Source organism: Genypterus blacodes, unplaced genomic scaffold, assembly GCF_046128005.1.
Source record: "Genypterus blacodes isolate CSIRO-AG114 ecotype Tasmania unplaced genomic scaffold, CSIRO-AGI_Gbla_v1 ptg000107l_1, whole genome shotgun sequence".
Classification (NCBI taxonomy): Eukaryota; Metazoa; Chordata; class Actinopteri; order Ophidiiformes; family Ophidiidae; genus Genypterus; species Genypterus blacodes.
The window spans coordinates 919,576-932,154 of record NW_027466911.1 but is presented as its reverse complement, the minus strand read 5'-3'; the positions used below and the strand labels follow the sequence as shown (position 1 = coordinate 932,154).

Below are 12,579 nucleotides of genomic sequence, written 5' to 3'. Positions count from 1 at the left end.
CCAACCTGTGCTGAGTGACTCACCAGTTCCAGTGTGACGAGAATAATCTGTGTTTTCCGTCGCTCCCGTTTAGTGACTACACCTCGGCCCACAGATGGTGTTGATGTGTATTTTGAGATGCCGGGGGATGACAGCGAGCATGCCAACTTCCTGCGTGCCAAAACAGAGAAAGAATGAAGCCCATTAATGAGGTGAATTTCATAGGGTGAAGAAGAGGCTAATGGCTTGTTGGTTGGCAGGTTGGACCTTTGACAGAAGATGCGTTCATCTAAAATGTGATTTGCTGCCCTCACCCCTTAATTCTCAGACTGGCAGGGTCAGCGGCCTGTATGCAGGTTAAATTGATTCACGAGAGCAGAGTGAAATAAACAAACTCTACTTAAGCCCTTAAAAGTGTGTGTCCTGTATGCCATATTTTTATATTCATGTCCTCTCGTGCAGATCATGAAGGAATGGGCCGAGGCAGACAATCAGTCAAAGAATCTGCCCAGGTCAGAGCGACTGGCCCTGAATGAGGTAAACTCAGATTTGACAAAGAAATCCAGAGGAGCTACATTATATTAGCAATTTAAATAAAATGTCCTTAACTGCTTCGTCTCTTCCATAACAGCACTTCCAGTCTGTGCTGCAGACCTTGGAGGAGCAGGTAGGTGGAGAGAGGCAGAGGCTAGTGGAGACTCATCTCACCCGCAAGGAGGCAACGCTCAACAACCATCACCCCCACAAGTCAAACACACCATTGAGTACAAAAAGAAGAGAAGATTAATCAGAGATGAATTAATTAATTGATAATCTGGGTACCTGAGTAGATTCTCTGACTCTGGCTTTCTTTCATCTTTCTTACAACCAGAGCATGTCCTCTCTTATAGTTTAGTATAATAACAAAAATGTAAAACAAGCCGTCTTGTCGTCTCGTGTTGTGTAACTGTATTTGCAAGCAGTTTGAGAAATTAAAACCCAATCAAGCAGATAAGTGTAAAAAAAAAAGAAAAAAAAATCCCATTAAAGAGTGTTTGTTTCACACCGAATGCTTCTGTTCCTTTCTCTGTGGAAGCCAACACAGAGTTAACATTCACACCTACACCAAGTATCAACAGTGGCACCACAGTTTGAGAACCACTAATTTAGATCAGGGTGCGTCATTTACCTTGATGATGTAAAAGCCACAATCAAAAGAGGTGAAACCTTCTAGTTTGCTCACAATGGAAAATGATACATTTTGGCTTCTGCATCTCCTGAGTTTGATTTCAGAGGAAAAAGAAACTTAAAGTACACTCAAAAAGCAGCAAAGTATTTTACATACACATTAGGTTCAATGTTCAAACATGTAAGATTGCGCGTTCATTCATATTTCATGCATTGGGGAAACTTTACATTAGTCTCTTGCACTTTCTACAAGATTGAAATCTAAACTAAGATTGAAGATGAGATGGTGTTCATCCGATTTCTCATTTTGGAGTTTCAGCAAATGGTACACTGTGTGTTTGCTGTGAGTATCTTGTAATGCTAAAGGAAATGTGTCTGTGGTGATAAGAGAACCGGTGACATACAGTACTTTGAAATAATAACAGTCAGTGAGTTTTCTCTCTACAAACACTAAGCACTACCATAAAATGAAACCTCAAAAAAAGTATTCAACATTTGGAAAAGAGTTGTTTTTGTCTTTCATTCAACACCTTCAATCGGGTTGATAAGTTAGAAACCATTTTAAACTGTTCTGACATAGTTCCCAAGCTCTTGTTCAGCTGACAGTCACTAGTTTATGTAGGCTTCACACCTCTCTCACCCACAAATTACAAAGAAGTCAGGCTTTGTCAGGTCCGTGCCCCAGGCACTTCACAAGCTCACTTCTTCCAAACCACAACAGTGAGGTGTCCTCTGCTGACGGGTAGTCCTGCATACCCAGATTACTGTGAAATGGCTCTGTGGCTATACAGTGACAGTTTGCCATTACAACCTCCAGCACTGATCATTCATCTCTGTCGTGGTTCCTCTGAAGTTTTCTGCTCAAACACCACCGCTGTGGTAAAGCAACAATTCCTACAACACAATGAGAATGCGATATGACCTTTTACATGTCGCATCCTTACTGTGACTAATGTTTAGCTCAGTAACACTTTGATTCATTCAACACAAACAATATGAAACTCCTGAGTGTGCAGAGCTAAAACAAACTTGTATGTCAAAGTAGGTGGATGAAAGATGCTATGGTATGATTTTGAGATGATGTGTTACAGATTAACATGTTACCGTCATTTGAAATGTGCGAGTGCCTGAGGACCCGAGAGTGCAGACACTGCAGCCGATCGCCCCACACGCAGTCAGTTCAACAACTCGGTGAGTCACTCAAGGTGATAACTGACAATGAGGCGATAGCAGGGGCTGAGGAGGGTGGTGCGAGGGGCCAACACTCTTGATATTACTGGTAGGTTAATCCCTGCGTCATCAATTCTGGCTGCCTCCTTCCTACCAAGGTCAAGCTGACATTTAGGTGTTTCAATGCTGAAGTTCAGACTGTCCAGTGGGAGGTCACTTTACAGTATAGACTCACACAGTAAGCCCACATAAACATAAAGTCATAGGTGTCAAAAGGTGAACACCATACATGGGTGAAGGGGTCTATTTACATGAACCGCCTTCAACAGTCTTGATCTATGATCACACCAACTACAAGGAAACTAGTTTGTGGTTTTAACACTGCATGCATATGAAATCAAGTGACCATAAACCATTATTCATCAGGACGCAAGTAATGGAACAGCATTTCATTTTTTTTCATGTTTTGTTTCTGTAGAAGGTGATGGACGCAGTTTGGGATCCATGTCAGGCAGCATCATCTCTCCAAATCGCAAAGTTTTGTAAAGCTTCGCTCTATGCACTGCAGCTATTCTTGTAGCTACGTGTCAGTTCGTAAGTTCCATTGCTATGCTGATGACACTCGCATCTATGTAGGCTGTAAAATAACTGGCAACCAACTCTGGATAACAGAGTGACTACCTACAGATCGAGCTTAGTGCGTGTCTACACTATCACTGTAATCTATCTGAGCCATCTGATATCACAGCCGCAGACAGAGAAATATTGCCCAATTAGCATTGATACTGTGCACATTCATTTGTACATAAAGACACGAAGGCAGCAGTTCTCTTCAAGAGACACTAGGCGAATCCGCCCTCTATGAACATCACCTATTTTGTGCTAGCTCTTCTGATGCACTTATTTGTTTTCTAATTTGTCCTTTTTTCTCATTCATCTTGGTACCTAACTTATTGCACTTCTACTCTAGCACTAGTTATGCTCTTAGCTGTTGGTTTTGGAAGGAAATGCACTTACGATTTCTTGTGACCTGAAGTTCTTTTATCTACCTATGTTGAACGCACTTATTAGAAGTCGCTTTGGAGAAAAGCATCTGCTAAATGACCGTAATGTAATGTGATGTTCTCTAGTTTACCCATAATTGTGTTTTCACATAAATATGTCAGTTGGGTTTTCAATGTCCAGTTAGTGAAATAGGAGTTGCTGAAAGTCATAATTTTAGGAGTGCAAAGATGAGGACTCCAATGCAGGCGAAACTGGAAAGAGTAAAGATAGCTGTCATTGATATTAAATCAAGTAGTGCAAATAGAACAAAACAAAAATGCATAAGTCCAAAATAAGAAATGTCCAAGCAGATAATGAAGAACAAACTTATATGGTAGAAGAGAACAAGCCGAGGAAGAAATGAGGAATCCAGGGAAATAAGTAATCCAGAAAACAACTACAAACAAAGAACAGGAGCAAACTAGATGCTGGAAACACTAGATTAACCACAGGGAACCAAAGAAACAAGAGACGTGGACATAACAAGACAACAGAGTAACGCCACAAACTGTTAATGAAACACAAGCAATATAAATGCACTTGGAGTGACGAGGAATGAGGTTCATGAAGTGAGGGGAACAGCAATTACAAAATATAGAATTTGTAATTGCTGTAGAATAATAACTATTCCAGTGTGGTAATCTAAACAAAGTTTTTGAGAGTTTATTGACCACAAAGCGCATCAAAGACTAACAAAGGAGTCACAGTACCCAACCATCATGGTCTACAAGCAGTAAACAGTTAGCCTACTTTCACCAGTTTTCATATCTCTCGAATCTAAATGGTGATTCACATATTTCTATTTCAGGGATGCAGATTTCACGAGAAGCTCAGCCCTGCATATTGGTACCACTGGGCTCTTGTACATTTCCTGTCAGAGATGAGGTTCTCTGAAGTGGTTTTGTCTCTGCACTGCACTTAAGCGTTAATGTAGTGACCAGCGAGTGATGTTGTGGGAGATGAAAACATATCTAGATTATTTTCAGGTTTTACAGCATCTATAGGGCATAGAAATCCTCTAACCACTGTCCCTCAGCTCTCTGTCACACACACACACACACACACACACACACACACACACACACACACACCAAACAAATGAGAGAGAGATTATCTGCTTTGTCCCAAAATGTAATCAATAATAATTTATTTAATCATAATTTTAATTTAATTTAATTTAATTTAATTTAATTTAATTTAATTTAATTTAATTTAATTTAATTTAATTTAATTTAATTCATTAAACAGCTCATCATAAAGTGAAACATTAAAGAACAGAGAAAATTGCTGCATTTATTGCTACAAACCAACGATTAAGAACCGTGATGAACAAACCAATGAGGGGAAGAAAAGTTGAAGAGGAGGGACTGAGAAGACAGAGGAGGAAATCACTCTGTCCTTACCTAAGCAAGGCCCTGACAGAGATGTCACTTCACAGCTATGATGCAAGACAGCTCATCATTCTCCAGGCAGGATAGTCAATGATCACTGGGTAAGTGTCTCATTCACACAGCTTGTTCCTCTGCTTTAACCTCTGAGACACAAACAGGTCTACTTTGTTATCACCAATGATGTTTCTTCTCTAATGCTTTTACTCTTCTGTAGACACAACCTATGGCAACCAATGCTCACCACATAACCATTTACACTGTGGTGCTTTACATGCTAGCTGTGTGGCGGCTCACTGTCACTTCATGTCCTGTCAGAGGATGTGTACATCTGACACATGCATGCAAGTTTTCCCTTCTGTAAGCAGTTGAGCGCGAGGCTGTGACTGCATGCAGCTTGAGGATCTGCAGAGTATGTCAAGCCGTCAAGAGTTTCAGAAGTGAAACCTCGACAATTGCACACGCCAAACACATTATAGTCAAAATCAAGTGAGGTGGAATGGAAAATAACTGAACCATGAATGGTGAATAGCAGCTGAATAGAATAGAATAGAATAGAACACAAAGACAACAACATGATGCCGTTCACATTCATTGCGTCATATCAATGTGAATATCAAAAACACAAACACAGTGCACCAAAGTCTAAAAACCAGCTGACTCGTCGCTCTCAAATTGGGCTTGAAAGGGTTTATGATTAATTTGCCACCTATCACATATTAAATTTTAATCAGGTGGCCCACATACAGTATAGATTTATATTATCTGATAACACTTGTGAAATGCTACAGTTTTATGCTTAATGTCACGTTACGAATATTTTGTTCTCGCCTTCGTATGCAGGACGGAATATTCAAAACAGTTCCAACCGAATGTTCCAGAACCGTTTTGTAGGGCATCAAAATGACCGCGGAGAAGAACATGATCCTCTCCGGCTGAGTATTGACTAAATATGTTTTACAAAGATAAGATTTATCTTTGTATTATCATTGCTGTATTGACAAGCGTTGGTTTGTACAGGCGGGCCTATTAAACTGGTAACAATATTTATGGTTGCAGATTATGCTGAGCTGATTCCTTGCTTTAAACTTTTTTAGAAAATGTAGCCATTTTGCATTTGGTTTAATTCATATTTGGTTTACAATGAATAAACATTATTTGAGTGATTGATTTAACAAAGCAAAGTCTCCACCCATTTCTGTTATTACACACTTGGAGTTTGCCTACTTGCAGTAAACATATGAGACTGCATTATTACTGTTTAAGTCATAAGAAATCTAGTTAGAAGAAGTAAGTTTGAACACATTTTAAGAATCTTAGTTGTTTAACTAAAACAGCTAAGATACCGTTTGAAGTTAAGTGCTAATTTGGTCAAATACTACTTCATACTTAGGGCCACCATCCCTGCGAGGACAGAACGAGGTCGTGTTTCAGCCGTACAGCCGACCCCACGTTAGATCATCCTAAACGTTTAACAGACTTCAAATTGGGTGAAAATGAGCAGCTGGAGGCTCGACGAAACGCTGCAGTCTTCTTACCGTTTTCATCCTTTCATTCTCAAGTTCACGCGCAGGTTTCAAATATTTCAGATTTACATATTCCACCCGTGTGCACTGACATCTCTGCTGTTTATCTCTCCCAGTTACTGCCTTAATGTTGTTGACGTACAAACTTTAGCCATGTTTACTCGTGTGTACAGTCATTAGTCATGGTTTCGTTCACTCTTAAGGGCTTTGTGGCTTCAGAGTGTGTATGTGAGCGCTGAATATCAAAGCTTTGATGAAACGCGGCTCTTTTCCACACTACAAGCCGACTTTAACACGAGACGCCTGACATGATGTGATTGCTGAATGTTTGCCTGCGTGTCAGAAAGTCTTGTGAATTCTGCCGGTTATGAGCTGCTACAGATGGAAAACACAGATGGAAAAAAAATGTTGGATCTAGTTTCCGATCTATTGTTTGGCTGTTGGCGATAGGTTACTAAATCCTAATATGAGCAGTTAATAAAATCACCTCCTGCCCCCTCAACTGTCACTACATGTACAGCTATAAAACAGACAATGATGGAAAAACTGTACCGACCACACAGAGACATTATCTGCTCATCACTGCCTGTTTATTTGCAAGATGAACTGATATTTTGGAGTTATTGGCAAGTAGTCGCAGCTAAGCTTCACCCAATTTGTCTCTACCCGATTACCATTGTGACTGTCACTTATTTCAGTATTTGGGAGACTTCTTGTTTTTCTTGAACGTGACGTACAGTCGGTGCTTGTTACTTTGCTGATCAGATGCTTTTATTCTTTCATTCTTTCATTCTTGCCCTTTCCTCCCTTCTCTTCCTGTGATACCACAGAACATATATGGTAGGCTACCTGGTCAGATTTCCATGTTATATTATATTAAATAACAGCAAATTCTGGATAGAAAATGTCCTAACATTGAGTAATAAATTGTAATACGCAAGTACATTTTACGACTTACAACACTGGACTTTCCTGTATTGCAGTATTAGTAGTTTGTTTTTTCTCTCCTCAGGCCTTCGTAAACTTTTTGGTCGACTTCAGAAATGGTCCGAATTAACAACACCCAATACTTTCGCTTCCTGGAGCAGGCAGATGCGTTACGTCGCTCAGGGTCGCTGTGCGATGCCATCATCTCGGTAGAGAGCCAAACCTTCAAGGCCCATCGGCTCGTACTGGCCTGTGCGAGCAGACGACTGGCCCAGCAGCTCGCCCGGGGGGACGAGGACAGTCCAGTCCACTGCACTCTGGAGCTTCTCTCCTCCAAAACCTTTCAGCAGGTCTTAGATTTCACTTACACCCAAGCACTTGACGTGTCTATGGATGACCTGCACCTGCTGCTGAGAGCCGCTCGAGTGTTGGAGATGCAACCACTGGAGGACCAATGTCAGAAACAGCTGGACACACTAGACTGCAGCGCCAGAGAAGACCAGAAAAGAGGAGAAATGACAGCATTAAAAGAAGCAGATGAGACGGGTCAGCAGCTAAAGCCAGGTCCCATTCAAAAGAAGAAGTTCCAAGAGAATTCCGCTCGCAATGAGGCGGCAATAGAACAATTTCATGATCTCGCAAAGGGTTACACCAGTCTGCAACCCCCCAGGAAGAGGCTGAGACTGTCATCTATGTCAGCGTCTCCGCACAGCAGGGACAGTGTCATTACCCGGCCCGTCACCAGCCATTCTTCTCTCTCCTCTCCTTGGTCCCTCCCCAGTAACATGTGGAGTCCTGTGAACACCCTGAGGCAAATGGCACAGAACTATTCAAACCTAATGGCAGCTCACTCCCTCCAATCATCTCCGCAACCGCTCGCATACCCATTCTCCTTCTCCGCTCCCCGCATGCTGCCCCTGCTAGCCTCTTCCTTTCCATCCCCAGTTCACAGCAGTGTAATGGGACACTCAGGCAGACATCAACATTATACACAAAGCCTTCATGCAAGGCCTCCAAGGATGGAGAGCATCATCAAGCAAGGGCTGCTGAGACAGAAGAAGCTCAGTCAGAGGGCCCTCACCGGGGCCATTCAGACAAGTGAACCGAGGTAAATCAGCACTCTGACATCATTCTGGAAACATCATTTTTTATTGTTGATCACCGTCTCCCTATTTTCCTTTCGTAGAGACCAGATCAGAATCCCCTAATTAGCTCAGTTGTTCCCTTGCGGCCGCCACAGTACCTGACTCACCGCTGTTTGGTTAGATGTGTGTGTGAGATCGAGCCTCCTGCACTTTCCAGACACAAAACTTCCCCTGTTAACCCTTCCCTGCCCGTCCTAGTTAATCAAACTCTTCTTCACTGATCACTAGTATTCGCCACTCGAAAGCTGGAGACACAGTACATCTCTTATATCAACAGATGTAATTAAATGTTTGGTTATTATTTGTATTTGTCCCAGATTTAATGCAGGCAAATGCAATGCTCTCTTTTTCAATTCTGTTACAGTTCGGTCCTAGTGTAATAGGCTATTACATACAGTGCAAACATAACGCTGAATTGCAATTATTCTGGTTATTCCTCATGTGTCTGCGTACTGTACAGTCTAGCACACAGTGTTAGGTAACGGTGCCTATCGGGGAGCCCCCTAAGTTTCTCCCCTCCTTCGCAGAATTCAAGACTTTCCACCCACAGTTTTGTGTTGTTTCAGTGTGTAGAAGGCCCCATAGTACATCACATGTGGTTTGAAAATGTAATATGTCTTTCAGGAAACAATTCTATTCTTTATCTTCAGATCTTCTGTGCTATAAATACCTTACGGTTGAGGAAGAGGAGGAAGGAAAGGGTGTAATATCATCAGCAAGCCATTACGTATTTTTCATCTGATGCAAAAAAAAAGCAATTTCTACAATAGTGATTTAAGTAAAATTGGTTTGATCAGAAAATCTGTTTTTCACAGAAACCCAGAGGTTCATAAAGACGGCACAGAGACGGTTAAAGACAGAAAGCACGGCCATAAAAGACTCCACGGTGACGCCTTGCTTCAGGAGGCAGACTCTACTCCAGGTAGACATACGAGTATGTCGAAATGCATAAGAAATCACAAAGTGTGTTACAGACATCAATGAATTTAGTGTAACTGTGTGAGAGATGTGCAGCATGACCCCTAACCTCTACAGGCTCTTGCTACGTAATGGAAAGTGATAAAGAGAGTTGTGGTTTTGAGAGCATGGTGCAGCAGGAGCAGTAATGTGGTTACTAGATACAGCACAGAGTACAGTATGTACTGATGTTCTGACTGCTCGGCAACAGGCACCAGTGGTTTAAGAATAATTCAAATACAAGAACAATGCTGAGAACAATGGTTATGAATAAAGAACAACTTTTAGTAACTGGTTGGCAGAAATACTGTAGTGCACTATAGTTCTACTCCCCGTCTTTACCTTTCACTTCTCTGAAATTAAAGTTTTGTTAATATGGCCTTTGTAGAGAGAAGCTATAAACACGAAAGACCATATGTGAGGTCTGCGAGACGTAAAGAAAAATATTAGACAGGAAACACACTAATGGCAGCAGGTCTGTGTGTGTTTCGGGTGGTGAGCGTTCTATTGTTGTGGCTTGTTTTCTCAGTTTTCCCCGTACTACATCCACCCCCTTCATCCTGTCTGTCGCATGGGGCCCAGGTTTTTCTCTTTACAAAACCAAAAACGTTAAGTACTGAAAGGCTAAGGTGTTGCAGCCTCAACCTCAAAATCACACATTTCTAATTTTGAAAAGACGTGTAGCTGAGGCGGCTGTTCAGAATGACAGGAAAACGCTCGTGCGAGCTGAGCGGATGGTCTCACAACAGGATGCTGACCTCAGGCCCATTTCGGTGTTCAGTAAAAGCAAGTAAAGCTCGTGCATTAACAACATATGCAACCAGCTGGTAAAATAAACAAAATAAGGGTTGAAATTAGGATGAAATCGTTTTGATACACTACAGTGTAATAAAAGAGAAATGCAATTATAGGACACTTGACATTCATTTGCCATTCTGCCACCACAGCGTTCACTCTTTCATGCGTTTCCTCTCGCTCGTTGCTTTGTGCAGGTGAGGCCTGCACGGGCTGCTCGTTTTATGGAGGAGGAGACGCTGTGCCGTACGCGGTACATTCCCGTCGCCACGACAACAGAGGGGAAAAACCCTACCAGTGCCAACACTGTCCAAAGAAGTTCAGTCTGAAGCATCAGCTGGACACACACCACCGCGTTCACACTGGTAGGTGGTAGGTTTACACTCTCTGTTTGCCGTGGCACCTCATTACACATGCCACAAAAATGCATGTAACACCAGTCAAAGAGTTATATATTCAATATATTACCATAAATCCAATTTAAGAGATGTTAAAGTAGGTCTAACATCAGAGAGAATCACAACTCGGGCTGTGATCTCAGTGGGGTTGTCTAGGACGACCTGAAATGGACTATTTCCTGTTACATTCAATGACAGTGGAGACCTGACCTGATAGAGAACACTTGGAGTCCTGGGTGACTGGAATTACAATGGCCCGATTTTGCAGATTTCATACAAAACTATCTTTGTTGAGGAGGGAAAAAATAATACCAACAATAATGAACTCGTCTGTTCTCTCTCATCAAAGGGGAGAAACCGTTCGAGTGTCGCCTGTGCGGTCAGCGCTCGCGGGACTACTCAGCTATGATCAAACACCTGCGGACCCACGGCGGCGCCGCACCCTACCAGTGCACCGTCTGTCTGGAGTTCTGCAGCAGCCAGGTGGCCATGCAGAGGCATGTGAAGGGCCATGCGGTGCAGGACTTCCCCCCAGACTGGGACATCAACAGCACTTACCTGTACACGTCACACGTCTGAGCCCTCTCACTGCCCAGCTCACTGTGGCAAAAACTGGAACAAATTCTCAACTAGACAGAAAGCATTGATTTCCAACGACATGCCTGAAAGATGACTAATATATTCACACATTCGCATGTTTAAGTGCATTAAAACCCCAGCAACCCAATTTTTTTCTTCTTCTGTGTTTCAGTGGTTGATAAACAATCTTTTCTAGACATTTACTTTATTTTGTATTTTGCAAAGCAATTTCCAGGGAGTTTGTAGCAAGAAAAGTCAATCAGTTTGACTGTTTCTTGCTCAGTGTAACTGAGTCACTGTCCTGATTACATCATCAACTCTGTCTCTTGATTATTGCTCTGCGCAGGTTTTTGTTTATTGCTTACCAGCTTCATGCATTGCAAAACATGCCTTGCCATTTTCTCACATAGGTTATATAATAATAATATCTTTCCTTCGATTCCTGCTACAATTCCTCCAGTAGCAAGATTGATTTTGCATCCTGTATTTATGTATTCCTTTTCCTGAAATACTAGTATTCCAGCCATTTTTGTTTATATAATTCTCTGTTTGTTATTTGCTGAATGGAGCATGTGTGTCTATGTTCTGCATCCACAGTTACTTTGCTTATTACACCAACATGGACTAGAATGAAAAGAAACCTCGCCTCTGTAAAAAGTAAATATTTGACCTTTCAGCGCCCCCATGAGTCCAATAACTGTAACTATCTTAAAGGGATCCAACGAATCATCATGACATTCAAATCGGATATACTCATATTGGCTCACTTATTGGGTTCTCTATTACTTCCATACACTACTGCTCTGTGGACATGCAAAATCTTTTTCTGACAATTTCATACCAGGATGCATTAAGTGTCAGCTGTGGTGCTGTAACAGCTACCACACACACAAACAGAAAGACAGACATTCATGTCAGTCCAAGTCCATGTTGACACCACACACTGGAAGTGAACAAAGACAAAATCAACTTTCATATCCCAAATACAAGGGTTAAGTCAGGTCTGTTTGTTTTTGCTGAATTTTGGTTTGTGTATACAATATAATAAATAACCCTGATCAATAAGATTACGTTTTATGAAGATGATATTGACCCAATCCTCAAACTATTGCATTTATTGGTATGGCACATGTTATAATCATGTTCACACAATTTTTGCAAGGTTATTGGTACAGTGTAGCAGAAGAAGCCACCTAGCTGTGAAAACACATCATATGAAATAACATAAGATCCATAAAGATATATCCACTTAAAGAATTCAAAATAATATCTGTCATAACCATGGATTGTAATATATGGATGTAAATGTATACTGTCTATAATGCATCTAGTTCATTTAGCTGGTGTGGTGGTTGGATCCGACCTCCCTCTCCCCCACCAACCTCCGCAGTGGTTCAGTCCAAAATGTGCCGAGGGTCATGAGTTAACGTAATGTGTGTAAATGTTGGTGACTTGGAAATTTTGGGGCTTTGTTATCTGATTCTCCGGTACACACGGACACGCT

General features: G+C 41.6%; 1 protein-coding gene across 2 annotated transcripts; it reads left to right on the top strand.

The window, feature by feature from the left end:
- Positions 1-4,546: 4,546 nt before the first annotated feature.
- Positions 4,547-12,140, top strand: zbtb32 (zinc finger and BTB domain containing 32). Of its 2 annotated transcripts, none has more exons than XM_076160751.1 (5): positions 4,547-4,852; positions 7,287-8,309; positions 9,162-9,280; positions 10,296-10,463; positions 10,846-12,140. In XM_076160751.1, the coding sequence occupies exons 2-5, from the start codon at positions 7,318-7,320 to the stop codon at positions 11,073-11,075; spliced, it is 1,509 nt and encodes a 502-aa protein (XP_076016866.1). In that variant the 5' UTR covers positions 4,547-4,852; positions 7,287-7,317; the 3' UTR covers positions 11,076-12,140. The 2 variants fall into 2 exon arrangements, with proteins under 2 accessions (XP_076016866.1, XP_076016867.1); XM_076160752.1 differs by having other exon boundaries at positions 4,552-4,852; positions 9,162-9,268.
- Positions 12,141-12,579: the final 439 nt, after the last annotated feature.

Bases quoted from the DNA above. Each gene is read 5' to 3' on its own strand.
- zbtb32 (XM_076160751.1), top strand. From the start codon at position 7,318: ATGGTCCGAATTAACAACACCCAATACTTTCGCTTCCTGGAGCAGGCA. The intron at 8,310-9,161 runs GTAAATCAGCAC...TGTTTTTCACAG, and splicing joins ATTCAGACAAGTGAACCGAG to AAACCCAGAGGTTCATAAAG. The intron at 9,281-10,295 runs GTATGTCGAAAT...TGCTTTGTGCAG, and splicing joins TACTCCAGGTAGACATACGA to GTGAGGCCTGCACGGGCTGC.